Source organism: Ursus arctos, unplaced genomic scaffold (assembly GCF_023065955.2).
Source record: "Ursus arctos isolate Adak ecotype North America unplaced genomic scaffold, UrsArc2.0 scaffold_5, whole genome shotgun sequence".
In the NCBI taxonomy this organism is placed as follows: Eukaryota; Metazoa; Chordata; class Mammalia; order Carnivora; family Ursidae; genus Ursus; species Ursus arctos.
Window position 1 is genome coordinate 49,150,158 of NW_026623067.1, and position 26,934 is coordinate 49,177,091.

The 26,934-nt window shown below is 38.2% G+C and overlaps 1 protein-coding gene across 1 annotated transcript in view; it reads right to left on the reverse strand.

Moving 5' to 3' along the window:
- The window catches only part of DEPDC1B (DEP domain containing 1B), an 82,482-nt gene that overhangs the window by 35,484 nt on the left and 20,064 nt on the right, over positions 1–26,934 (reverse strand). The window contains exons 3-7 of the mRNA XM_026498930.4: positions 11,802–11,937; positions 7,875–8,002; positions 6,896–7,026; positions 4,925–4,972; positions 329–469 (exon numbers count right to left, since the gene is read on the reverse strand). Of these exons, the coding sequence (XP_026354715.2) occupies positions 329–469; positions 4,925–4,972; positions 6,896–7,026; positions 7,875–8,002; positions 11,802–11,937 (584 nt within the window). The remainder of the gene's footprint in view (positions 1–328; positions 470–4,924; positions 4,973–6,895; positions 7,027–7,874; positions 8,003–11,801; positions 11,938–26,934) is intronic.

Here is a 26,934-nt window from a genome sequence, read left to right on the forward strand (position 1 = left end):
GTCTCTCTCTCTCAAATAAATAATAAAAATCTTTTTTTTTAAAGATTTTATTTATTTATTTGACAGAGAGAGAGTGAGCACAAGTAGGGGTAGCAGCAAGCAGAGGGAAAGGGAGAAGCAGGCTCCCATCCCAGGACCCTGGGATCATGACCTGAGCCGAAGGCAGATGCTCAACCCACTGAGCCAACCGGGTGCCCCAATAATTAAAATCTTTAAAACAAAAACAAAAATGCTATGGAGGTTTGACTAATGGAAGTCTCAAGACAGCAGAAAATGAAATGATTCAAAGTCAATAATACAGACACATGTTCATTATATTTCAACTTACCTAATACACTGACAAAGGCATCAAAAAGATGAAATGTAAGTAGAGGCTCTTTCAAGTGACCATAGTAATCTGCTATGGTTTTAAAGACATCTTTTTCAAATCCTAAATACATAGGCTGCTTCAAATCTGAACAACTAGGCCCTGTTAAAAGAGAGAGAGAGAGAGAGAGAGAAAGAAACATTAATGGGACGATCACTTCTAAGGATTCTCTATGCATATGTATGGTGTGTATCAAGATATCAAGATCAGAAAAGTTTTCATGGGGAAAATTGACATTATACAAATGGATATTATACATTTCCTTACACGAATATTCTTTATGTCTAAATCAAAATCTATTATAAAACAATGAGGAAAATCACTGGCTCACTTGCATTTTAAAAGTAATCCACTCTTTCTTTTACATCCTTCTGAAAGGCATTTTTGTTAAATATAGATGATGATTATTTTCTGTGAAATAGTCAATGTTTTCCTAGTCTTGACAGTTGACCAAGATGATAATTAGCTCACATATGTAATAGACAAGTTATAAAGCAATTTGCAAAGCTTTTCATTATTTTATCATTTCTATATTATGAAATCCTAGAGTCAGAGCTAAGTTAATCAAATTCTACCTCGAACTAAACTACTTCAGACCAATAAAAACTTATACTTTTTTTTTTTTTAAAGATTTTATTTATTTATTTGACAGAGATAGAGACAGCCAGCGAGAGAGGGAACACAAGCAGGGGGAGCGGGAGAGGAAGAGGCAGGCTCACAGCGGAGGAGCCTGATGTGGGGCTCGATCCCATAACTCCGGGATCACGCCCTGAGCCGAAGGCAGGCGCTTAACTGCTGTGCCACCCAGGCGCCCCTATACTCTTTTTTCTTAAAGTGATTCTAAAAAGGAGATTTTAACATTGTGTCCTGTAATTCATTCTGTCTATAAAACTCCCTATCTGATCCCTAACCAACCTTTAAAAGATAGTGTGTCAAGCAAAACATATTCCAAAGTTGGGGTAACTCTAGAAGCCTGGAACAATGTGGTTTCAGCCATACCCTAAGCAGAAGCAAGAAAAAGATCCAGTTGTTTCTGGGACCAAAGAAGAACAAGAAGAAATGCTGAGGGGCGCCTGGGTGGCACAGCGGTTAAGCGTCTGCCTTCGGCTCAGGGCGTGATCCTGGCGTTCTGGGATCGAGCCCCACATCAGGCTCCTCTGCTATGAGCCTGCTTCTTCCTCTCCCACTCCCCCTGCTTGTGTTCCCTCTCTCGCTGGCTGTCTCTAACTCTGTCAAATAAATAAATAAAATCTTTAAAAAAAAAAAAAAAAAGAAGAAGAAGAAATGCTGAGCTCTCTACAGATATGGCAGCAAATGCCCCCAAGAATCCACACACAGATCACAGATTCACATTGCCAAGTGGAGAGAAAAACTGGAGCTGCCCATGCCTTGAGGGAAATGGCAAGTAGCCTCATGAGGAACAGTCCGGCCAGGCCTCTCAATTTCCATGACAGTACAGAAGAACGGAGTGCAAGCACACTGGCCAATTCTGAGCCAGCAGACCACAAGACTAAACAACTAGACCCAAACAGATCTCTATCTGCAGGGGAGCAAAAGATAAATCCAATAAAAGTGGAAAGAAACCCTTCCTTCAGAATCACTGCAACTAAAGAGAAAGGATCAAACAAAAAAAAAAAACCAGTTAAATATTCTGGGCCTTTACATTGCAAGGCCAATAGGACCATGTGAAAATGGCTTTTGTTAGTCTCTTTAAAGACCCTCTTACCTTTTAATATTCTGTATACTTCCTATAAAATAATTTCATTTGATTGACTAAAATAATGAAAATTACAAAAGATCTATATGTGGTACCATGTTAACCTAGCAGCCAACAGAGCCATCATTCTTGCTTGCTTCCTCCTTTGAAATACCCCAAGTTTAGTCAATTGAAATAATTAGTTTGGTAAGTCTCAGCAAGGAATCCACATTGCCTTGAATTACTCCCTCCCAAGATAAGTATGAGGTTGATAGTAAGCAGTTGTGAGCACTGTGTAAGCAGTGTCCCTTTATGAACTTTTCATCATTCCTGTTAAAAATAGGCACAAACAAAACAATGTTTCCGTAAAAATGCAAGTACACAGTGGGCCCTATGAGAGGAGGTCATAGTTCTAAGATTTTTGTTTCTTAATTATCTTGAACTTCAGAATATCTTTTATAAATGTTATTCCTGACTGATCTCAGAAAAGTGGTGCCTGTATCTGTTTTTTTTTCCTTTATTGAATTCTTATAATCTACATGACAAAGAAGAAAAACACAGTTAACCTGTTTTTGTATTTACTATCAGTCCATCATTCTGTGGCCAACCCTGAGGCTGGCTAACAATGAAAGTACTCAGGCCTACGTGCACATGGTCTACCAATGGGCCTGCGAGAAAGAGGAGAGCAGCAAATTTACAGAAAAAGAGGCAAGAGGCCTTCAAAATATCCTATAACTCAGCCAGCCTATCCTTTCGGTTGTTCCCTATTAGATGCCTATAAAGCCTCAATAAGGACAAGAAGGAAAAGGAACAGGCCATGACTTTGAAAGACTCAAAATAAATTTGGGGGGGAGGGGGCAATAGGATTTGGAAAACTTTCTTTTTTTTTAAAGATTTTATTTCTTTATTTGACAGAGAGAGACAGCCAGCGAGAGAGGGAACACAAGCAGGGGGAGTGGGAGAAGAAGAAGCAGGTTCCCAGCGGAGGAGCCTGATGTGGGGCTCGATCCAAGAACGCCGGGATCACGCCCTGAGCCAAAGGCAGACGCTTAACGACTGAGCCACCCAGGCACCCCAGGATTTGGAAAACTTAATCATGTCACAAAAGGACGTCTTTGCCCTTTGATCACCTTTTTTTCTTGGACACATAAACAAGCATTCTTACGGACACGCCAACCACCTGTAAAGCACTGCACTTGCTCCATGTGAGACATGTCCCTGTGCCCAAGAACTTTCCACCTAATACAAGACCACCTCACACATGCAGAGAACATTATGAAGTTGCTCTTTACATCTCTCTCCTCCACTGTTGAGTAATTCCAGTTATTCTACTATTACTGCAGAAGTTTTTGTGGCTTTATGTTTACAACTCCCTTAAGGGAAAAACTGTATCTTCACTACATTTTGATCATCATTGAAAAATCTGTATCACAACCACACCTTAATATACATTACAGAACATATTGTAGCCTAGATTTATTTTACTGGGTTCCTCTATTCTTTCCCAGCTGATCAACTTCCAAATCCTTGGTTTGCCAGAAATTCAGAAATGGGTAATTTAACTTTGCATTTATACCTTCTATCTCATCATTGCCAACTCTTGCCAAAGATATAATTTAAATTTAATTTACTTCAAATGGCTGAGCAGGAAGAATAAAAAAGCACTCTCCCAAGCTAAAACCACTCTATATCTCAGAGGTTCCAAAATACTAACTAAAAACCAATGAAAATTTAATAAACACAGAAAACTTCGGGCTTCGCACAAGCTAATAACTGGTACTCATATTCAGAATGATAGTATATAATCATTGTCCATATATTATGACTGAGATTACCTACAATAAACTGCATAGTTACTTTAATTTCATTGTATGATCAGACAAAACACCAGTTAAATAAATCATTCAGAGTCTACTAATTCAAACTTTTATTACACCTATATCTGTACATGCTAAACCTACCGAAAAGGTACCTTTCTGAGGTCATGTGTGAGGCTTACAGGCCCCACAGACCAAATATCACCATTATTAATCAAACAAAATAACTAGACTTTTTTTTCATTAAAATCACTTGTTTGGGTTAAGCCATTAACCATTAGAATCCCTTCTTTGGGTTAAGCCTTCTAAAAAAAATCCCCAGAAAAGTGGCAGTGTTAGTGAGACACTATAATAACACATTCTTTACGGTGCCTATGATATTCAATGAATGGATATTTATGCCTCTGAAATAGACTAAGCCTATGCAAATCGTCACAAGGACCACCACAATCCAGGCCCCGTCTTCATCTTACATTCAATTACTGAAATATCCCTTCTCATTTCTCCGCATGCAAGCTCTTCTCCTTCCAAACCATTCTGCTTATCAGACTAGTCTTCTAAAACATTTCTTTCCCATTTAAACTCATGTCCTATAAAAAGCCAATAGTGGATAGGATCTGCTGAGCAAATTGAGATATATATACAGGACATACTTAGGAATATATATTTTAGAAAAAAAAATAGAGGTTTTAAAAATAAAAATGTATAAATTGTCAACAGGCAGCTATCTGCACAATATTATATTCAATATAACTAATTTTTCTTTATTGTGATGAAACAGTCAGAAGAAGTAGTATGGATTTTACCTGCAGTGTGATTATATCCATCAGAAAAGAGAAGCACACATTCCTTCGAAAATGTTTTGTAACCCAGACTTTTCACCAAGGCGCAAATTCATCACTAAAAGCACACTGGTCCCAAAATAATTAATTGCCAGTCTCACAGGTGTCAAATCAATGTTCAGGCCATTGAACAAAAATATTTTCTAATTCAGGACACTAATTTCTGTTAATCTTATAAAACTGAAGGATAATTAGTACTTACAATTAGCCAAACACTTCATAGCTGACAGTACCCAATGAGGAAGCTCTTCTGCAGAGAAATGAAAATAAAAAGAAGATATTTGACTCAGCTGCATATAACTCAAAGAATTATATACATATACAGAATCATAAGACTGTACAACTTGCCCAAATAAGATGAAACATATGTGCCAGTTGTAAGTCGCACATCAATAATTAATAGAGAGGAATGTTTAAACACTGGAAAGTTTTCCTAGCAGCAGTGTCACAACATGGGCTTGTACAGACATGCCTGCAAACTTCTCAAAGGACAAAATGCACCTTTTAAAGCTTTGGTGAAAAGCAGAAATTTGATAGTTTATTCCGAAGAAACAAACTAATCAGTTACCCTAAGAATTAAAGAAGGAAAAGACAGAAAAATTAAAAATATTAGTTACCAACTATACTTGTGAATTCAGTTCACCAACCCCCCCCCCAAAAGGGGGTAAATTCTCTATGTCCATTGTCCAATATAAGTATCATTTTGCATGTTTCAATTTTCAAAATGTTTTGGGGCAAGAAAGTTCCACTGATATACTAATATAGGCTATTAGTTTTTGGACAGCCTTAAAATAATAACTATTAACATTGCAACAAAAAATTCCAGCTGAGGCTTTTTTCTGGAGTTCCTCCCCTCCTGGCCCTGACACAGACATCTGATGAGATGGACCTGCACTCATTTTGTGAAAAACTGCGAAGACACTAGAGCCAACACAAACTGTATTGGCTCTGATGAACCTGGGGCTTCTGAAAGTGCTCTTCTTTGTAAGCACTTGGTGAGACGAAAGATGACCAATCATCTAACTGGTAGGTAAAAGTGCTAATGTTTGTTCTACTCAAAGAATGTGGAAGGATTTTAAGATGTATTTCAAAGGCAATACCCCCCCCCCCCATCATTCTATGTAATTTAATTGTAGAGGTTGATCTTAACCTGACAACTCATGGAGCCATAACTTTATTTCTGTTTCCTGATCTCCTCCATTCCCAATATAGAGGCGATATAAAAGAGGAGGTGCTTCAAGTTTCAAAAACACATTCTGCTCCTGTCAGGAATCGGGGCCTAGAAAAACCTCTCTCCCTCTTGCAGCTGTTCAGGCTCCTTCGGGGAGAGTTCTATCTTGCTGCCCAGGAGCCTCCAGCCCTAAATTTAATATAATTTATAAAAACCCGAAAGTCCTATACCAGCTTCCCACATCCAAATGTCATTCTAGTGCCAGCTCTTCCCAGGATCAAGGGTTGGAAGTAAAGAAGGAACCATTCAGAAGACCCATCCAACTCTGGCCCATCCCCGATCCAAGAGAAGAAAGCTTTACAATCAGTTTGGGGATTCTGACCCACTACAGGTACCATGCCATTATTTTTCCAAATAAAAGAACCAGGATAGACAGCTGCTAAATTCCTTTTTTCCTGACTTGTAAAGTGGCTTGAAGAAAAGGTATAAAAAAATTAAAGCATCTTCACCATTTAAAGGGCTACCTTTATTAACAAGAAAAAAAATGACATAAATCAAGATTATCCTAGAAAATCTGCCACAGAGACATCATACTGAAAAGGTCAGTGAGAACCTAAAATCAATCAGACCTACTTGAAACCTAAAATCAATCTCCAAGATCCAGTCAGTCACAAATCGACTCAAGCACTCAGTTAGGTCTTAAACTTACTTTTCAGGGATTTTTCTGTGAATAATACAGAACTACTTAATGTCCAGTGTGGCTACCATTGAACTAGCCTCTGGATGGATTGTGCTGAAGCTTTGACTCCTAGATATTCACCTTTCCCTGACATTTCCTTAATCCACACAATTATTTAAAAGGCATAAGGAAGTGAGACAAGCTATACACAATGAGGGGGTACATTTATTGAGGGTTTAGAAAAGGGTCCATAAAGAAGCTGATGGACCTGTGCAGCCAATATAGTGGGTCAAATGGGACCAGGATGGTTTTTACGCACTTACTTGACTTGTCATCAAGGATGACAACTCCCTGCTTGCTCACACTATACACATTATGGATAATGAACTTAGAGTTGACCAGTTGAATGTCTAAGACTTCTTCCAAAGACTCCAAGCCAAGGATTTTCTGTAAACTGGAAAAATATATGATAATTAAATTATTTTTTTAAAAATCAGTATTACCCAAAACCTGGCATGTAAAAGATCAATCTTTAAAATGCATTGTTTTCATGCATTTTATTCAATCTTGGGCAAAAAGGCTAGAAATTGAAGACGATGAAACAAACTTAAAAGACCCTTTGGCCATTAACAGATTGCTTCACTAATTTAATAACATAATACCTTGAATGCCAAGAAAATGACTTCATAAGTATAGATACTATAAAAACAAAAAACAGCTTATCCAATGATGAGAAACTGCTACTAGTATGTTTGTGAGGGGAAAAAAAACCCTGCTATATAACATCATTTACTTTAATTACCTGTACTATACCAAGTATCTAGGAGACCAAATTTACCACTGTGTTTCAATTAACATAAAACTTCAGTGTTACTAGAAAGTTTAAGAACTTTTAAATTTCTATTCTTATTTTTTTTTAAGATTTTATTTATTTTTGAGAGAGAGAGAGATCACAAGTAGGCAGAGTGGCAGGCAGAGGGAGAGAGAGAAGCAGGCTCCCCACTGAGCAGGGAGCCTAATGTGGGACTCGATCCCAGGACCCTGACGTCATGACCTGAGCCGAAGGCAGATGCTTAAACGAATGAGCCACCCAAGCACCCCCTTAAATTTCTATTCTTAATTATTATCTAAATGACAGTAGAAAATATCCAGAATTCAGTTATGTTTTGCTAAGCGGCATAGCTGCAAATAATACAAAGTTAAGATTTTAATACATAATTTCAGAAAATTTAATATGCAGAGAGTAGTAGAGAAGCAAAACAGAAAACACTGAAAATTCTCATTAACATCAATTGCACATACTATGCTAATGTCATGGACTTCCATATCTCTTCTACATTGGCCTCTGTCAGCTGTCTGCGGTAGACAAGACGACAAGCCGGTACCTCTCCAATGGCAATACTGTGACGCTTGTACCACATCTCAGAGTTCTAATTGGGGGGTGGGTAGAAAGAAAGAGAACAAATAGTTCAAAAGACAGTGATATGATTTTATCAGAAATTTCTTTGACTTGGTTATTTGTAATTTGAGTTAAAATAATAACTAGAAATATGAACTAACTTTCTTTACATAGACTATAGAGAAGTAAAGTGTAACTCTTAAGGATCAGCTCGCATTATAAATGAGTATTCATAAATTACAAAAGAATGATGGCAATAAGCATGAGATTGATGATTTTCTTTCCTGTGGGAATTCCAACTAATCAATAAAGTAGCCATGAAATAAAATTCAGAATTAAGTCAAAGAATACCTATCCATATTTACACACTGTCCACATTGAGTGATTGTTTAAAACAAACTTAAATTCTATGACTTTCAAGAATTCTCTACTTTTTATAAGCAAAAATCAATTAAGTACAATGTTGAAGAGCAGCCCCCAGATCTTACGCAACTACAGAAAGCAGGAAAACAAGAGCTCCACAGCACAACTATCATTTACAAAGATTCTCTATAATAGTTTTTTTACAAAAGTATCATTATAGAAAAATCTTATAAATTTGGAAAAACAGAAAGTTGTTTTGTGATTTTGTTTTTGGAGAATTACTGAATTAAAAAGAAATGCTCTCTCAATTAATTAATTAATTCTTTAAAAAAAATAAAAAAGAAATACCATGGATATATTCAACTATTTATCTGTAAAGAGATTGCTCATTACATTGTTTCCTAAAAAACTGGAAACACAGTATACATCTAACAGTAAAGGACTGGATAAGTAAAATACATAACTTTCATATTAGACAAGAGGCAGATATTAAATATGATGTCAAATGTCTAATAACATGAAAAAATAAGCTAAGCACACTGTTCTAAGTGAAGAACAGGCTATGAAACACTCAACATGATCTCATTTTTGTGTTAAAAATTTGTATGGAAAAAAGGATACACCACAAAAATGTTAATATTAATTCTCTCTGGATGATATCATGGGTAATTTATTTTCCTTTTTCTCTTCCTGAAAACAATTCTATTAAATAAATTAATAATAGCAATAGTAACTAACAGTTGCTGAACACCTGTGTGGCAGCTGCCATTCTAAGCACTTTACAAATATGAACTCACCTGATTCTCACAACAAGCCTGCCCCAGAGGGTATTATTATCATCCCAGTTTCACCATTAAGAAAACTGAGACACAAACACAATGAATAAAACAGAGAAACAAGCTCAAATGCTAGTAAATGGAGGAGCCAAGATCCAAACCCAGTAGGCTGGCTCCAGAGTCCAATATCTTACTTTCCACACTGTACTGCCCCTCAGCAAACACAACAGTTTTATTTTATTATTTTATTTTCTTTATTTGTATAAATGGTGAAGCAAGAGAAAAGACTGGATAAAACAAAAACAAAAACAAAAACCAACAAGCAAAGAGGAAGCAAAGATAGAAACAGGGAAAGTAAAATAGAAGAAATGAATGATGAGCTAAAGTTCTTTAAGAAAGATGAACGGTTTCTTTGTTGACTATTAACCCCATCGTTCTAAAACCCACATCAAGGCCCAAATGGGGAAACAGATCCTGCTCTGCCATTCTTCCTTCGGACATTGCTCAAGAAGCAGCAGCCAAAGCTTTGCTGGAATTACAATGCAGGGAGCTCAAACCTCTCCCATTTCATTTAAGAGGGAAGAACAAGACACAAGTATCAAAACAAACACAGGTACAGATGACGAGGGAAATGATGAGCTTTAGGAGAAACGGTTGATGAGTCTAGGACATTGGTATACCACTTTAGGGCTCCTGGAAAATTAGAAAATGAAAACAGAAGATACAAGTCATTGTCACTGGAGCATTAAAGAGTGTTAATGAGTACTTGGTTCTACAGATGACACCGGGGATATTAGAACTTCATAGAACCAAGTGGAATAGAAAAGGGAAGTTACTATATCAATGACATAAATACATATTAATTTAATACAGGATTTTATCTCTTTTGTACAAACAAAACTAGATGACCTTATGATGAAAAAAAAATACCTGTTGAATAACCACTCTACCAAAGGGGTCATATTACATGTTTAAATGCATATGTTCAAAAAAAAAATGTTCCTGATCTCATGGAGCTTACATTTTACCTTTCTCTGGCATGGGAACTATCAACTAGACCTTAAGTAAGTATTCCTCATTAGGAATGAATTAAAAGTCCTCAAATACCCAAAGTAGTTCTACTTTGTTTTCTAATTCTCTATTTTTATATTGTATGCTTCATTACACTATGAGCCTTTTCACAGTTCAAATTGTATCACATATTACTGTATCTGTGGAGCCTAACACAATGCATGGTACACAGCAGACACTCAATAAATATTTGTTGAATGAATAAATTAATGACTTCCAAATATGATGTTGCCTTTAAGTTCCAGGATCATTATCTCCATCTGCCTATGAGACACCTCCATTTAATACAGGCCATGTTTATCACCAAACATATTAATTTTTTTTTAAGATTTTATTTATCTATTTGACACAGAGAGAGACAGCCAGCAAGAGAGGGAACATAAGTAGGGGGAGTGGGAGAGGAAGAAGCAGGCTCCCAGAGGAGGAGCCTGATGTGGGGCTCGATCCCAGGACCCTGGGATCACACCCTGAGCCAAAGGCAGACGCTTAACAACTGAACTACCCAGGAGTCCCATATCATCAGACATATTTAAAACCAAATTCATCACCATCCTGCAAACCTGCAAACCCTATGGAGTCCCTATTTCTGTCATTGGCACCACTCTTTTTCTTGAATTATCTTTGATAAAGCCTAAGCTTCATTTTTTATTTTTAGATTTTATTTATTTGAGAGAGAGAGTGAGAATGAGCAGTGCAGAAAGAGACAGAGGGAGAGGGAGAAGCAGACCCCCTGCTGAGCAGAGAGCCCAATGCAGGACTGGATCTCAGGACCCTGGGATCATGACCTGAGCTAAAGGCAGATGCTTAACCGACTGAGCCACCCATGCATCCCAAAGCCTAAGCTTCTTAACTATTATTCTCTTCAAACTGAGAATACAATCTGTTTCGAAAAAAAATGCTTTTTCTTTTAATTAAATTGCCTAAAAATGTTTCCATCACATTTTTGCAAATAAAAGTATGAATTGGACATCTATCAGACTAGATTAATTTAAAATACAGGTGTGAGTACAATTCTTAAAAACTGCCATATAAAAGTTTTTCTCTGTATTTTATTTTTTAGCATTGTCTTAATCATGGTAGTCTTCTACTGGGAATGTTTTAAGGAAAAGGTATGCAGAAAAATTATTCTACAATAAGCTTAGGTTTCCCCAAACTAGCAGAATCTACCTTCGTTCATCTATTAGGGGTCATTCCACAATACTTCACACCCCAACCTTCTCACTCTCAACTTGTAGTAGAACAAAATTCAAGAAGATACAAAGAGGGAGAAGAGTAATTTCTAGAGCACAGGAGAAAAGGAGATTATAACGGAGCTGACACAGAAACCTGTTTGGTCTGAACCTATGAAAATGCCTACCATGTATTTGATAAAAATGTCAACAGACAAGAGGGAAAAGTCCAATGGCTAATCTTTCCTTGTTACTGTTCTCTCAGCTATTGACACATAAGATATTTTTTTAAAGAACTTTCACACCATTGTTCATAGAAAGAAGCAGACAGGCTAGTGGTTTGCAGACCACTTCCTACTTCTGGAGGCTGCTAGCCCCGCCCCCAGCCACCACCAGCACCACCCCACTCCACCACCACCACCTCCCTGCCGGCTTTTAGCAACACACTTACCATCACGACTGGCCTCACTGGGATGTTCTCCTGTGAAGTGCCTGGTGGGGGGTCATTCCATTCTGGAAATTTAATAACATCCTTTTGGTATGCAGGTTTCTTTGGATATGGTTTCAGGGGTGAGGAAGGAGGAAATCTAAAAACCAAGAAGGAAATCTCTAGTATTGCAGTCAATGGGAGACAAAGATATTTTAACAATAGTTTCCATTTCTTGTATCCTTGAGAATTTATAAAATAATTCCAAACCTCAGATAATAAATGAGGTCATGCTCAAATTATCACGTGTCTCACCGTACCCAACATAGGATTTTTTCAATATTCATTTATTATGCCTATCAGATAAATATTTATGAAGAAAAACAGGAACCGAACATGTGACACATTATGAAATAAATAGAACATATTGTCTTATCAAATGATTTTCACAATTAGAAATGTTCTTAACGGGCTGCTAGGGCAAGCCATTTCTTTCACCCAGCTCGAAATCCTTACTGCCTTACAACTCTCTCCAAAATTTATAGATGGTACATATGCAAACAGAAATTATGGACAGACTAATCCTCGGTGATACTTGCTGAGGAAGAGTATATCATCACAAGAATCTTTTAGCCTACTATTCATTTTTATAACTATTTCAAATACAATCCTCTTTCCCTTGAGTATGGAACACTTCACAATGAGATGGAAGCCTTAGTCTTAGAGGAGGTGAGAGCTGCCCAATGTCCTTCTCCTGCCTTTTTATACCCTGCTCTGTCCCTACCTCTCTGAGGCATTGGCACCATCACTCCTTGGACTAACACAGAGAAGCCTAAATACAATCTAACTCTCTTTAAACTAGTCTAGACCATGTCTGATGAAGAACAACAGAAAGGTAGTTAAATACACATTTTCCTCAGAGGGTCTTCTTCTGTTAGATAGATTGCACTGCCTAAAAGGTAACACAAAAACTCTCCTTAATGTTGACGTAGAAGTTAGTAGGTAGTTTACTTTTTATTTATTTAAGTCAAAATAAAGGTTTAAAATCTTATCCATGATACCCACAGGAAAAATAATCCAAATAAATGACACAGATCTTATTCTTAAATGCATACAGAAATAAAGAACTGTTAAAATGTCTGTGGTGTACAAAAAAGTTTGTATTGAGGTGAATAAGGAGAATCACATACAATAAGCACTATGGAAGAACATTTCAAAAATAGTCACAATAGACTTGAAAAAGGATGGCTAATGAAGAGAAGTCTAGTTTCATCTTCTCTGAAAAGAATATCCAATAACTACACTGTATTTGAAAAGTCAGTGTGAAAAAAATGAAATCATTAAATCGAGTTAAAGATAAATAAACTGAAAGCTTAAATTTTTTTTTAAAGATTTTATTTATTTATTCGACGGAGATAGAGACAGCCAGCGAGAGAGGGAACACAAGCAGGGGGAGTGGGAGAGGAAGAAGCAGGCTCACAGCAGAAGAGCCTGATGTGGGGCTCGATCCCATAACGCCGGGATCACGCCCTGAGCCGAAGGCAGACGCTTAACCGCTGTGCCACCCAGGCGCCCCTGAAAGCTTAAATTTTTAAATCAAGTTGCCAAGGCAGGTAGTTCCAAACAATTCCAAAATACAAATTAAATAAATCTCTAAAGCCAGTGGAAGTTATTCTGCTTCTTAAGTGAAGGCTGGCTTACAGAAGTCCAATCCTATTTGGAAGAAGCCAACAATCACAACAGAAGTCTCACTGCACGTATGCACACACTTGGGTACACACACACACTCTCACATTCACATACACATAGAATGGTGCAAACATATCCGAGGAATTCACAGTCACCCATCTCTCAGTTCTTTAAAAATTCAACACCATCGATTTTGTATTCTCCTCTACAATAAAGTCATGTGAAGAACATAAAAAAAAAAAAAAAAAAAAATTCAACACCATCCCTACCCCCAGCCCACCACCAACCCCCAGCTGCTTCGCCTCCCAACTCCTTCACCTGAAGTGTGAAAATCTGACCTGAGTTCCAGCCCTAATCCTCTCAGGAACAGTCTGTGTATCCTCTGGAAAGTAACAGTGTCTCTAAGTCAAAGTTGATTCATTTGTCAAATAAAGGGACCAATTTCCGTCAAAACTGTCTCTGCAGCAACATGGAAAACACAAAAGGTAGATCTGGGAAAAGGAGTTTTCCAGAATGAATGCTGAAAAAGCCAACTGGTTTCTTTTAGCCTCTATAATAAGGTATGCATAGACAGAGATAAACTAAAAAAGGACCACTTCAGGGTTTTTTTTGTTTTTTGTTTTTTTTTTTAAGATTTCTTTCATTTATTTGCCACAGAGAGAAGAGCACAAGCAGGGCAAGTGGCAGGCAGAAGGAGAAGCAGTCTCCCTGCTGAGCAAGGAGCCCAATGCAGGACTGGATCCCAGGACCCCAGGATCATGACCTGAGCCGAAGGCAGATGCTTAACCGACTGAGCCACCCAGGCATCCAGGACCACTTCAGTTTTTAACCAGAATTTAGAGGAAATACAAAAGATTTTTGTATTGATTAAAAAAAAAAAAAACAATTTCTCAACCCCAAATCTCAACCCCAACAAAAGTCCTTAAAGTAAAAATGGCCTTACAACCAGCATTAAATTCAAGATGTTTCTAGTAAAACATGGTCTCAGGACAGTCATGTGTGGCTGTAAAAGACTTTTACTGAGGCTCCTGGGTGGCTCAGTTGGCTAAGCAGCCAACTTCTATTTCAGCTCAGGTCATGACCTCAGGGTCCTGAGATAGAGCCCCACATTAGGCTCTGCACTCAGCAGGGAGCCTGCTTGAAGATTCTCTCTCTCCCTTTGCCTCTGCTCCACCCACCACTCACGTGTGCATTCTCTCTCTCTAAATAAATAAATAAATCTTTAAAAAAAAAAAAAAAGACTTTAACTATAACCTCAAAAAGATTGAAGGCAGTGCCTCACAGAGCATCTTGGTTAAACTAAGAGCTTAACAGTCTTGAAGGTGTTGGACCACAGCAGACTCATAAGCAGCCCAGGGAGAAAAGAGCCTGTTTCAAAGACATATGTGTGACTTTTGTCTAATAGAATAAGCCACAATAAAATTCACAGAAAAGCCACAGCATTTTTAAGATAGTAATACTAGCAGAATCACCATCCACTTGGACTAAAAAGCTAACAGTTGAAAATGCAAAAAACATTCAAGAATCTCAAGCTTCAAATAACCAGGAAGTATATGAGAAAGATATTTCCCTGCAAACATGGGCCATCTCTTATGGAAAAGGAAAAATGACTAAGTGTGCAGAACCAAGACTCCAGGAGGAGGAGCCAGGAGCCATGCAGAATCTGACAGGACGCAGAACTGTGCCCTAATGAAGCAATGGCAGATATGTTCAACTACATTTTAGAAATGCTATGGGCCTGTGATCGCTTTATGTGACGCCATAATGGGATATATTTGAGGAGTCCTGATGTAGGAGATGAGTGTAGTTTGCAAATGAACGACGTTGTAGCCAGAATGCATTCTGAAAGGATGGCCACCAACTGTATTGCCCTGCCTTCCCCAAGGTGACTCTTCCCCAACATGACTTTGATGAGGTCAAAAACTCAACAGGATGAGATTATTTCTCTACCCTCCTTAAATGTGAGCAATCCCTGTGACTGCTTCGACAAATAGAATACGGGAGAAGGGACACTTTAGCAATTCTAGGCATAGTTCTTAGCTGCTGGCAGTTTTCTCTTCTTGCCTATTGGAAATACTTGATTTTGGGATGCTCATTCTTGGGACATGACCAAGAATGGTTGGAAGCCAGCCACCAAGTAAGGATAGTGACCACCCTAAGACCATCATGTCACAAAAAGCATAACCCATGTGAAGAAGTGTTAGAGGACCAAACCTCAGGTAAAAAAGAGAGAGGGGCCAAGAAGCATAGAGGCACCAACCACATCTCTGAGCAGAGAAGTCATCTTGAAAGTGAATTTTGTAGCCCAACTGGTGCCTTATGGATAATGGGCAAACTGCCAGATGAGCTCTTTCTAAATTCTTGACACAAAAACCATGAGCAGAATAAAATGCTTTAAGCCACTAATGTTTGAGGTAGGTTGTTTTTCAGAAATAGAAAACCAGAACAATCTCAATTTATTCCATGAATAAAAATTGTAGGTAAAACCATAAAATTAAGAATATGGTATAAGAAAATATCTCTGACTTTCAGTAATGAAAGAACTCTGGTTAAGCAAGATACAAAAACCACAAAGTGTAAAAAAAAAAAAAGATCAACACATTCACTTACTTTAAAATAAAAAAAACTTCTCTGCTTGTCAAGACACCATAAATAAAATGAAAAAAATACGAGATCTTTGCAATCCAAATAATTGACAAAAGGATTAATATCCAGAATATATATTTCTAAACTCCTAAACATTTATAAGAAAAAAAATCCTATAGAAGAAGGCCAAAGACATGAATCAGGCATCTCCAGATATGGAAACAGAAATGATGAATAAACATACAAAAGACACTTGATCCATGAGTAATCAAATAACATCACAAGCATCTCACACTTACCAGATTGGCAAAAAAATTAAGTCGGTCAATATCAAATATAAAACTTAGTGTAGCCACTATGGAAAACAGTTTAGCGTTACCTAGTAATTGAACGTGCAATATCCTCTAAACTAATTGCACTCTGTGTAACTCTGGGTAGCCTAAAGAAACTCTTACATGTGTGCAAAAGGCGACAGGTCCATAAATGCTCATGGCAGCATTGTTTATAAAAGCAAAGAACCGAAAGCAACCCAAATCGCCAGTGGGAGGGGAACACATAAATGGAACTGTGCTATACTGACAGAATATAAAGTAGCTGAGAAAATTCCATAACCATTTACACATCGACATGGATGAATCTCAAAAATCATGAGAAATAAAAGAACAAGTCAGAGAAGAATACATACTCTTTGATACCTGTTATATAAAGATCAAAACAGAGAAAAATATTCAGAAGCCAAAACAAAACACTGTTTAAGGATACAAGCATTAAGTATTAAAACAATAAAGAGAAGCAAGGAAATGATTAACACAGAAGGCAGAATATTGATGACCTCTTGGAGAAGACGCAAATTGTCAGTAAACAGGTATTCACTTTCTATTCTTATATAAATTGTTCAGATAAAGTGTATACACTCTTGTAGGAGATAAATTTTTAAATACAAATGAGAACATTGAAAAAGAGCAGAGCTCCCTCTAGTGGACTACAATTGTCTTTGCTTTTAGAATTCTAAGTTAAATCCTAACATTATGATCATGGATTCCAAAATTATGAAGTCCCTTAGAAATGATCTTGTTGTACACTGAATAAAATGAGACCAGAAAAGGAATCAACCACAGCTAATCATCCAACACAACAATCCAGGTCTTGTACTGCCACCTCTATTGCCAAATTTTGGTTGGAAAAAAAGCAATTAAAAATAAACCATTCCTGGGCAACTGGCTGGCTCAGTCAATGGAGCATGTGACTCTTGATCTCAGGGTTGTAAGCCTGAGCCCTATGCTGGGTGTAGAGATTACTTAAAAATAAGATCTTTAATAAAATAATATAAACCATTCCAAAATTACTATTCACTGATGAATTTACTTGAAACAAATTAGACTTTATTACCTAATCAATCAATAAAAAATACTCTCGGGTATCTAAATGGCAAGGAAAACAGCTTATAAATCTTAATAAATTTGAGTCATAATGACACAATGCAAAGACAAAGTTCTTCCCACAATATACGCTAAAATTGTTTAGCATCAGCAGAAATCTGCAGCATCTACAGCTGTTGCCAGCCTGCCTCCTTGCCTAAACCTAAGCCTCTGCAGAAGAAAAGCCAGGCTGAGAGTGATTATCATAGAAGCTGACCTCTCTGAGACTGGTTCCCAAGAAACCCCTGGGTTGGGCAAACCCAGCAATCTGCTGGGTTCCATCGGGCTCTGTACCCACTCAACATATTGTTCAAGACCAGGGATGGTAGAGAATACCTTACCACAGAAATACTGAAAAGCTGCAAATGATTACATTTCACTAAAGTGCTTGAAGATGTATCAGGAACATAAAGTGTCTGAGGGAAGGAGAATAAAAGAAAAAGCTGGAAAAGAGTTGCCAAACTAAGGAAGTCTTGACCTCTCTGAGCTCAGAAATCGTTGCTTATTCCACATGAATAAAGATTTCATTAGCAGAGAAGGAGTCAAGATGGCGGAGTGACCCTGAGCCAGTCTCCTTCCTCAAACACAGCTGATCAACAACAAATTATTTTGAACAACTGGGGAATCGATCTGAGGATTAAGAAAACAATCAGCACAATTGGAGAGAACATGGCAGATGTGAGGTTCAGAGCCAGCACTTGGCGGGAGAGAAAAATCCACAGTGCCAGGGAGGGGAGGGAGCCCTTTCCATGGAAAGAAGTCAGGGGGAGAGGGAGATGGGGGAGAAGAGAGCAGCATGGAAGGTTTGCACAATCGGCCCTGGTGAAGGGATTCCCTGGGTCACACGAGGACAGATAGCTTCCTTCCTGGAGTACATTTGGAAGAGGGTATTCTGCCTCTCCAAGGACAGAAGGCCCCTGGGGAGGCACTGAGCAGCTCTTCACCAACAGGGGACAGAGGCGCACGCAGGGGGCAGAAAACCAGGTCATGGCATTTCGCTGTGCTCACCAGACTCCAGCCACCATATGAGCGCCGAGCCAATGCTTTTCCGGGACAGAACAGTGCCTGGCACAGCCCACAAGGCTCTCCTCCAGGGGAGGGGAGCAGGTCTGCATCTGCCCGGTCCTTATGATACGGAGTTTTGATTCCCAGCCCCCAAGCCAAAGATAAAACACAGGGAAAACTGTGCCACTGGCCACAGAGAGGTTAGGGCAGGGATCTGACGGAAGCCTGAGACACTGGAGGGGAGATTGTTTGTTTTTCTGGGAGGGTCTCCTGAACAGTGGCTACCACGAGTTCCCCTCCCTCCCTCACCATCATCCACCACCCCCACCCACACCCACCTGCACAGTGGGACTTCACAGAAAGCACAGCAGCCTCTAGTGGAGGCTGGAGTCGCTTACACCAAATCTTCTCCCAATGTGCCCAGCAGGGGCATCTTTACTAGGGCAGGTCTGACCATGAGCCAAGGCGCTGGGCCTCTGCTTCAGAAGCCCAAAACAGCTCCCCACTCCACCCCACACCCCGCCATGCCCCTGCATGTACCAAGTCTGCTGATCATAGACTGCTCCAAAGCATCAGCTTCAGTTCTGGTGGAAGTAGGACCAGGTTTCTTCCTTTCCTTTTTTCTTGTATTTTGTATTTTGAATTTTTGTATTTTTTTCTTTTTTCTTTGGAATCAGTCTTATAGTTTTGTGTTCATTTGTCGTTTTTTTGTTTCTTTTCTCATTTTTCAGATCAGGCTCTTTTTTTTTTTCACTTTTCTCTTTTTTCCTTCCTTCTTTTTCTTCAGATTCAGGCTTATACTTTTTTGTTTCCTTTTTTCTTAGATCAGGCTTTCTTTTTCTTTTTTTTTTTTTATTTTAATCAGACTATCTTAAACAAATCAATGCACACCTAGTTAAAGGTCGAAATACTCCCCACTGCAAGGAAGGAGGAACTCTGCAAAGGACTGACTTCTGGGAAAGAGCAGCCAAAACACAACAGCAGAGGGCACACAGCATACACTAGAAACACTTCTAGTATTTCTAATTGCCAGGCCCTGGACAGTCTATGACCCCTTCTTAATACAGTACTACTCTCAGGAGCAGGAAACATAACTTTCATAATATGCAAAAGACAGAAACCCAGACATAATGACAAGATGGAGGAATTCTCCCCAAAAGAAAGATCAAGAAGAAATCACAGCCTGGGATTTGCTCAAAACAGATACAAGCAATATATCTGAACAAGAATTTAGAACAACAGTCATAAGAATACTAGCTTAGCTTGAAAGCAGCATAGAAGACACCAGAGAAACCCTGGCTGCAGAGATAAAAGACCTAAAAATTTGTCAGGCTGAAATAAAAAATATACTAAGATGCAAAACTGGATGTAATCATATGAGGATGGAAGAACCAGAGGAACGGACAGGTGATACAGAAGATAAAATTATGGAAAATAAGCTGAAGAGGGAAAGAAGACTATTAGATCACAAATATACATAAGGAACTCAGCAATTACACAAAGAGCAATAATATCCATATCATAGGAGTCCCAGAAGAAGAGAAGGAAAAGGGGGTAGAAGATTTATTTGAACAAATTATAGCTGAGAACTTCCCTAATGTGGGGAAGAAAACAAGCATTCAAATCCAAAAGGCACAGAAAACATTCCTCGAAATCAACAAAAACAGATCAACACCAAGACATGTAACAATCAAACTTGCAAAGTACCAAGATAAACAGATAATTCTGAAAGCAACTAGGGACAAAAGGTCCTTCACCTACAAGAGCAGACACACAAGGTTAGCAGCAGATCTGTCCACAGAAACTTGGCAGGCCAGAAAGAAATGACATGATATACTCAACATGCTAAGTGGGAAAAATATGCAGCCAAGAATACTATACCCAGCAAGGCTGTCATTCAGAATAGAAAGCAAGATAAAAAGTTTCCAAGACAAGCAAAAACTAAAGGAGTTCATGAAAACTAAACCAGCCCTGCAACAAATACTAAAAGGGACTGTTTTAGTGGAAAAGAGATATCAAAAGCAACAAGGACTAGAAAGGAACAAAGACAATCTACAGGAACAGTGAATTTACAGGTAATACAATGGGACTAAATTAATATCTGTCAATAATTACTATAAATGTAAATGTATTCAACGCTCCAATCAAAAGACACAGGGTATCAGAACAGATTAAAAAAAAAAAAAAAAACAACCAATATGCTGCTAATAAGAGACTCATTTAAGACTTCTCCAGATTGAAAATGAGGGGGTAGGGAACCATTTATCATGCTAACGATGTCAAAAGAAAGCTGGAGTAGCGGGGCGCCTGGGTAGTGCAGTCGTTAAAGCGTCTGCCTTCGGCTCAGGGCGTGATCCCGGCGTACTGGGATCGAGTCCCACATCGGGCTCCTCGGCTATGAGCCTGCTTCTTCCTCTCCCACTCCCCCTGCTGTGTTCCCTCTCTCGCTGGCTGTCTCTCTGTCACATAAATAAATAAAATCTTTAAAAAAAAAAAAAAAAAAAAAAAGAAAGCTGGAGTAGCAATCCTTATATCAGACAAACTAGATTTTATTATATCTTATTTTTTTATTTTATTTTTTATTATGTTACGTTAGTCACCATACAGTAAGTCATTAGTTTTTGATGTAGTGTTCCATGATTCATTGTTTGCGTATAACACCCAGTACTCCATGCAATATGTGCCCTCCTTCATACCCATCACCGGCCTATCCCAATCCCCCACCCCCCTCCCCTCTGAAGCCCTCAGTTTGTTTCCCAGAGTCCATAGTCTTTCGTGGTTCGTTCCCCCTTCTGTTTACTCCCCCTTCATTCTTCCCTTCCTTCTCCTACCGATCTTCCTGCTATTTCTTACATTCCATAAATGAGTGAAACCATATGATAATTGTCTTTCTCTGCTTGACTTATTTCACTTAGCATAATCTCCTCCAGTTCCATCCATGTTGCTGCAAATGTTGGGTAATTGTTCTGATGGCTGAGTAATATTCCATTATATATATATGGACCACATCTTCTTTATCCATTCGTCTGTTGAAGAGCATCTCGGCTCCTTCCACAATTTAGCTATTGTGGACAATGCTGCTATGAACATTGGGGTGCATATGGCCCTTCTCTTCACTACGTCTGTATCTATGGGATAAATACCCAGTAGTGCAATGGCTGGGTCATAGGGTAGCTCTATTTTTAACTTTTTAAGGGATCTCCACACTGTATTCCAAAGTGGCTGTACTAACTTGCACTCCCACCAAGTGTAAGAGGGTTCCCCTTTCTCCACATCCTCTCCAACATTTGTTGTTTCTTGCCTTGTCAATTTTTGCCATTCTAACTGGCGTAAGGTGGTATCTCAGTGTGGTTTTAATTTGAATTTCCCTGATGGCTAATGATTTTGAATATTTTTTCATGTGTCCATTAGCCATTTGTATGTCTTCATTGGAAAAGTGTCTGTTCATATCTTCTGCCCATTTTTTGATTTGATTGTTTCTCCTGTATTGATTTTTGAGAAGTTCTTTGTAGATCTTGGATACCAGTCTTTTATCTGTAGTGTCATTTGCAAATATCTTCTCCCATTCCATGGGCTGCCTCTTAATTTTTTTTTACTGTTTCCTTGGCTGTGCAGAAGCTTTTTATCTTGATGAAGTCCCACAAGTTCATTTTTTCATTTGTTTCTCTTGCCTTTGGAGATGTGTCATCAAAAAAGTTGCTATGGCCAATGTCGTAGAGGTTGCAGCCTATGTTCTCCTCTAGGATTTTGATGGATTCCTGTCTCACATCAAGGTCTTTCATCCATTTGGAGTTTATCTTTGTGTATGGTGTGAGACAGTGATCAAGTTTCATTCTTTTGCACGTAGCTGTCCAATTTTCCCAGCACCATTTATTGAAGAGACCGTCTTTTTTCCACTGGATGTTTTTTCCTGCTTTGTCAAAGATTAGTTGGCCATAGAGCCGAGGGTCCATATCTGGGTTCTCTATTCTGTTCCATTGGTCTATGTGTCTGTTTTTGTGCCAGTACCATGCTGTCTTGGTGATCACAGCTTTGTAGTATACCTTGAAATCCGGCAACATAATGCTCCCAGCTTTGTTTTTCCTTTTCAACATTTCCTTGGTGATGCGGGGTCTTTTCTGGTTCCACACAAATTTTAGGCTTGTTTGTTCCAGCTCTTTGAAAAATGTCATTGGTATTTTGATTGGGATGGCATTGAAACTGTAGATTGCTCTGGGTAGCATAGACATTTTAAGCTATGTTTATTCTTCCGATCCATAAGCATGGAATGTTTTTCCATCTTTTTGTGTCTTCTTCAATGTCTTTCATCGGTGTTCTGTAGTTTCTAGAATATAGATCCCTTACCTCTCTGGTTAATTCTGAGATATCTTATGGTTTTCAGTGCTATTATAAATGGAATCAATTCCTTAATTTCTCTTTCTTCAGTCTCATTGTTCGTGTATAGAAATGTAACTGATTTCTTTTTTTTTTTTTTTTTAAGATTTATTTATTTATTTATTAGACAGAGAGACACAGCCAGTGAGAGAGAAACACAAGCAGGGGGAGTGGGAGAGGAAGAAGCAGGCTCCCAGTGAAGGAGCCTGATGTGGGGCTCGTTCCCGGAACGCCAGGATCACGCCCTGAGCTGAAAGCAGACGCCCAACGACTGTGCCACCCAGGCGCCCCCAGAAATGTAACTGATTTCTGAGCAAGACAAACTGGATTTTAAACCAAGGACTGATAAGAGATAAAGAAAGGCACTATATCATAATAAAGGGGTCTATCCAATAAGAAGATCTAACAATTGCAAATATTTAGGCCCCCAACTTGGGAGCAACCAAATATATAAATTAATAACAAAATTAAAGGAACTCATTGATAATAATACAATAATAGTAGGGGAATTTAACACTCCACTTACAGCAATGGACAGATCATCTAGGCAGAAGATCAACAAGGAAACTGTGGCTTTGAATGACACACTGGACCAGTTGGACTTAACAGATATACTCAGAGCATTTCATGTTCACATGGAACAGTCTCCAGAATAGATCACATCCTGGGTCACAAACCAGGCCTCAACCAATATAAAAAGTCTGAAATCACACCATGCATATTTTCAGACCACAGCACTATAAAACTTGAAGTCAGTCACAAGAAAAAATTCAGAAAGATCACAAATACATGGAGGTTAAAGAACATCCTACTAAAGAATAAATGGGTTAACCAGGAAATTGAAGAAGAAATAAAAATACACGGAAGCAAATGAAAATACAACAGTTGAAAACCTGTGAGACACAGCAAAGGCAGTCATAAGTGGGAAGTATATAGCAATACAGGCCGTCCTCAAGAAGCAAGAAAAGTCTCAAATACACAAACTAACCTTACACCTAAAGCAGTTGTAAAAAGAATAAACAAAGCCTAAAACCAGCAGAAGGAAAATTAAGATTAGAACAGAAATAAAGATACAACAACAACAACAACAACAACCCACCAAAAACCAATAGAACAAATCAATTAAACTAAGAGCTGGTTCTTTAAAAGAATTAGCAAAATTGATAAACCCCTAGCCAGGCTTATCAAAAAGAAAATAGAAGGGATCCAAATAAATAAAAGCACGAATGAAAGAGGAGAGATCACAATTAACACCGAAGAAATACAATTATAAGAGAATATTATGAGCAATTATACGCCCACAAATTGGGCAATCTGGAAGCAATGGTTAAATTCTTAGAAACTATAAACTACCAAAACTGAAACAGGAAGAAATAGAAAATTTGAACAGACCCATAACCAGCAAAGAAATTGAATTAGTAATAAAAAATCTCCCAACAAACAAGGGTCTGGGACTGGCTGGCTTCCCACAGGAATTCTACCAAACATTTAATGAATACCTATTCTTCTGAAGCTGTTCCAAAAAATAGAAATAGAAGGAAAACTTCCAAACGCATTCTATGAGGCCAGCATTACCTCGATTCCAAAATCAGACAAAAACCCCACTAAAAGGAGAATTACAGACCAATATCCTTGATGAACATGGATGTAAAAATTTTCAACAAGATACTAGCTAATTGAATCCAACAGTGCATTAAAAGGATTATTCACCATGATCAAGTGGGATTTATACCTGGGCTACAGGGGTGGTTCAATATCCACAAATCAATCAAAGTGGTACATCACATTAATAAAAGAAAGGACAAGAACCATATGATCCTCTCAATAGATGCAGAAAAAAAGCATTTGACAAAATACAGCATCCTTTCTTGATAAAAAACTCTTAAGAAAGTAGGTACAGAAGGAACATTCCTCAACATCATAAAGGTCATTTACAAAAGACCCACAGCTAATATCATGCTCAAAAGGGAACAACTGAGAACTTTTTCTCTACGGTCAGGAACAAGAGAGGGATGTCCACTTTCACCACTGTTTTAACACAGTAATGGAAGTCTTAGCCTCAGCAATCAGACAACCAAAAGAAATAAAAGGCATCCAAATCAGCAAGGAAAAAGTCAAACTTTCACTCTTCACAGACATGATACTCTATGTAGAAAGCCCGAAAGACTCCACCAAAAAATTGGTAGAAGTGATACATGAATTCAGAAGAGTCATGGGATATAAAAGCAATGTACAGAAATCGCTGCATTTCTATACGCCAAAAATGAAGCAGCAGAAAAAGAAATCAAAGACTCAGTCCCATTTACAATTGCACCAAAAACCATAAGATACCTAGGAATAAACCTTACCAAAGAGGTAAAAGATCTGTATGCTGAAAACTATACAACACTTATGAAAGAAATTGAAGAAGACACAAAAGAATGGAAAAAATTCCATGCACATGGATTGGAAGAGCAAATATTGTTAAAATGTTTATTCTACCCAAAGCACTCTACACGTTCAATGCAATCCCTATCAAAATAACACCAGCAATTTTCACAAAGCTACAACAAACAATTCTAAAATTTGTATGCAACCAGAAAAGACCCCGAATAGCCAAAGGAATGTTGACAAAGAAAAGCAAAGTGGGAGGCATAACAATTCCAGACTTCAAGCTGTATGACGAAGCTGTAATCCTCAAGACAGTATGGTATTGACACAAAAAGAGACATATAGACCAATGGAACAGAACAGAGAATCCAGAAATGGACCCACAACTCTGTGGCCAACTAACCTTCGACAAAGCAGGAAAGAATAGGAAAGAATATCCAAAGGAAAAAAGATAGTCTCTTCAACAAATGGTGTTAGGAAAACTGGACAGCCACATGCAGAAGAATGAAACTGGACCACTTTCTTACACTATACACAAAACTTAATTCAAAATGGATGAAAGACCTAAATGTGAGAGGGGAAACCATCAAAATCCTAGAGGAGAAAACAGATAACAATCTCTTTGAACTTGGTCACACCAACTTCTTACTAGACACATCTCCAGAGGCAAAGGAAACAAAAGCAAAATGAACTATGAGGACCTCATCAAGATAAAAAGTTTCTGCACAGCGAAGGAAACAATCAAAACCGAAAGGCAACCTTTAGAATGGGAAAAGATATTTGCAAATGACATACTGGATAAAGGGCTAGCATCCAAAATCTATAAAGAATTTATCAAACTCAACACCCAAAAAAACAATCCAGTTAAGAAATGGGCAGAAAACATCAATAGATACTTTTCCAAAGAAGACATATAGATGGCTAACAGACACATGAAAAAGTGCTCAACATCACTCATCATCAAGGAAATACAAATCAAAACCACAATGAGATACCACGGTCAGAATGGCTAAAATTAGCAACACAGGAAACAACAGATGTTGGCGAGGATGCAGAGAAAGGGGAACCCTATTACAATCTTGGTAGGAATGCAAACTGGAGCAACCACTCTGGAAAACAGTAAGGAGGTTCCTCAAGAAGTTAAAAATAGAAATATCCTATGATTCAGCAATTGTATTACTAGGTATTTATCCAGAGGATACAAAGTGGTGATTCAAAGGGGCACATGCACACCAATGTTTATGGTAGCACTATTAACAATAGCCAAATTATGGAAAGAGCTCAGATATCCATCAACAGATGAATGGATAAAGATGTAGTGTGTGTGTATATATATATTATACATATATAATGGAGTATGACTCATCTATCAAAAAGAATAAAATCTTGCCATTTGCAACAATATGGATGGAACTAGAGGGTATTATGCTAAGTGAAATAAGTCAGAGAAAGACTTATGATTTTACTCATATATGGAATTTAAGAAACAAAACAGATGAACATAGGGGAAGGGAAGGAAAAATAAAATAAGATAAAAACAGAGAGGGAGGGAAACCATAAGAGATTCCTAACTAGAGAACAAACTGAGTGTTGCTGGAAGGGAGGTGGGTGGGGAATGGGCTAAATGGGTGATGGGGCACTAAGGAGGGCACTCATTGGGATGAGCACAGGGTATTATATGTAAGTGATGAATCACAAAATTCTACTCCTGAAAC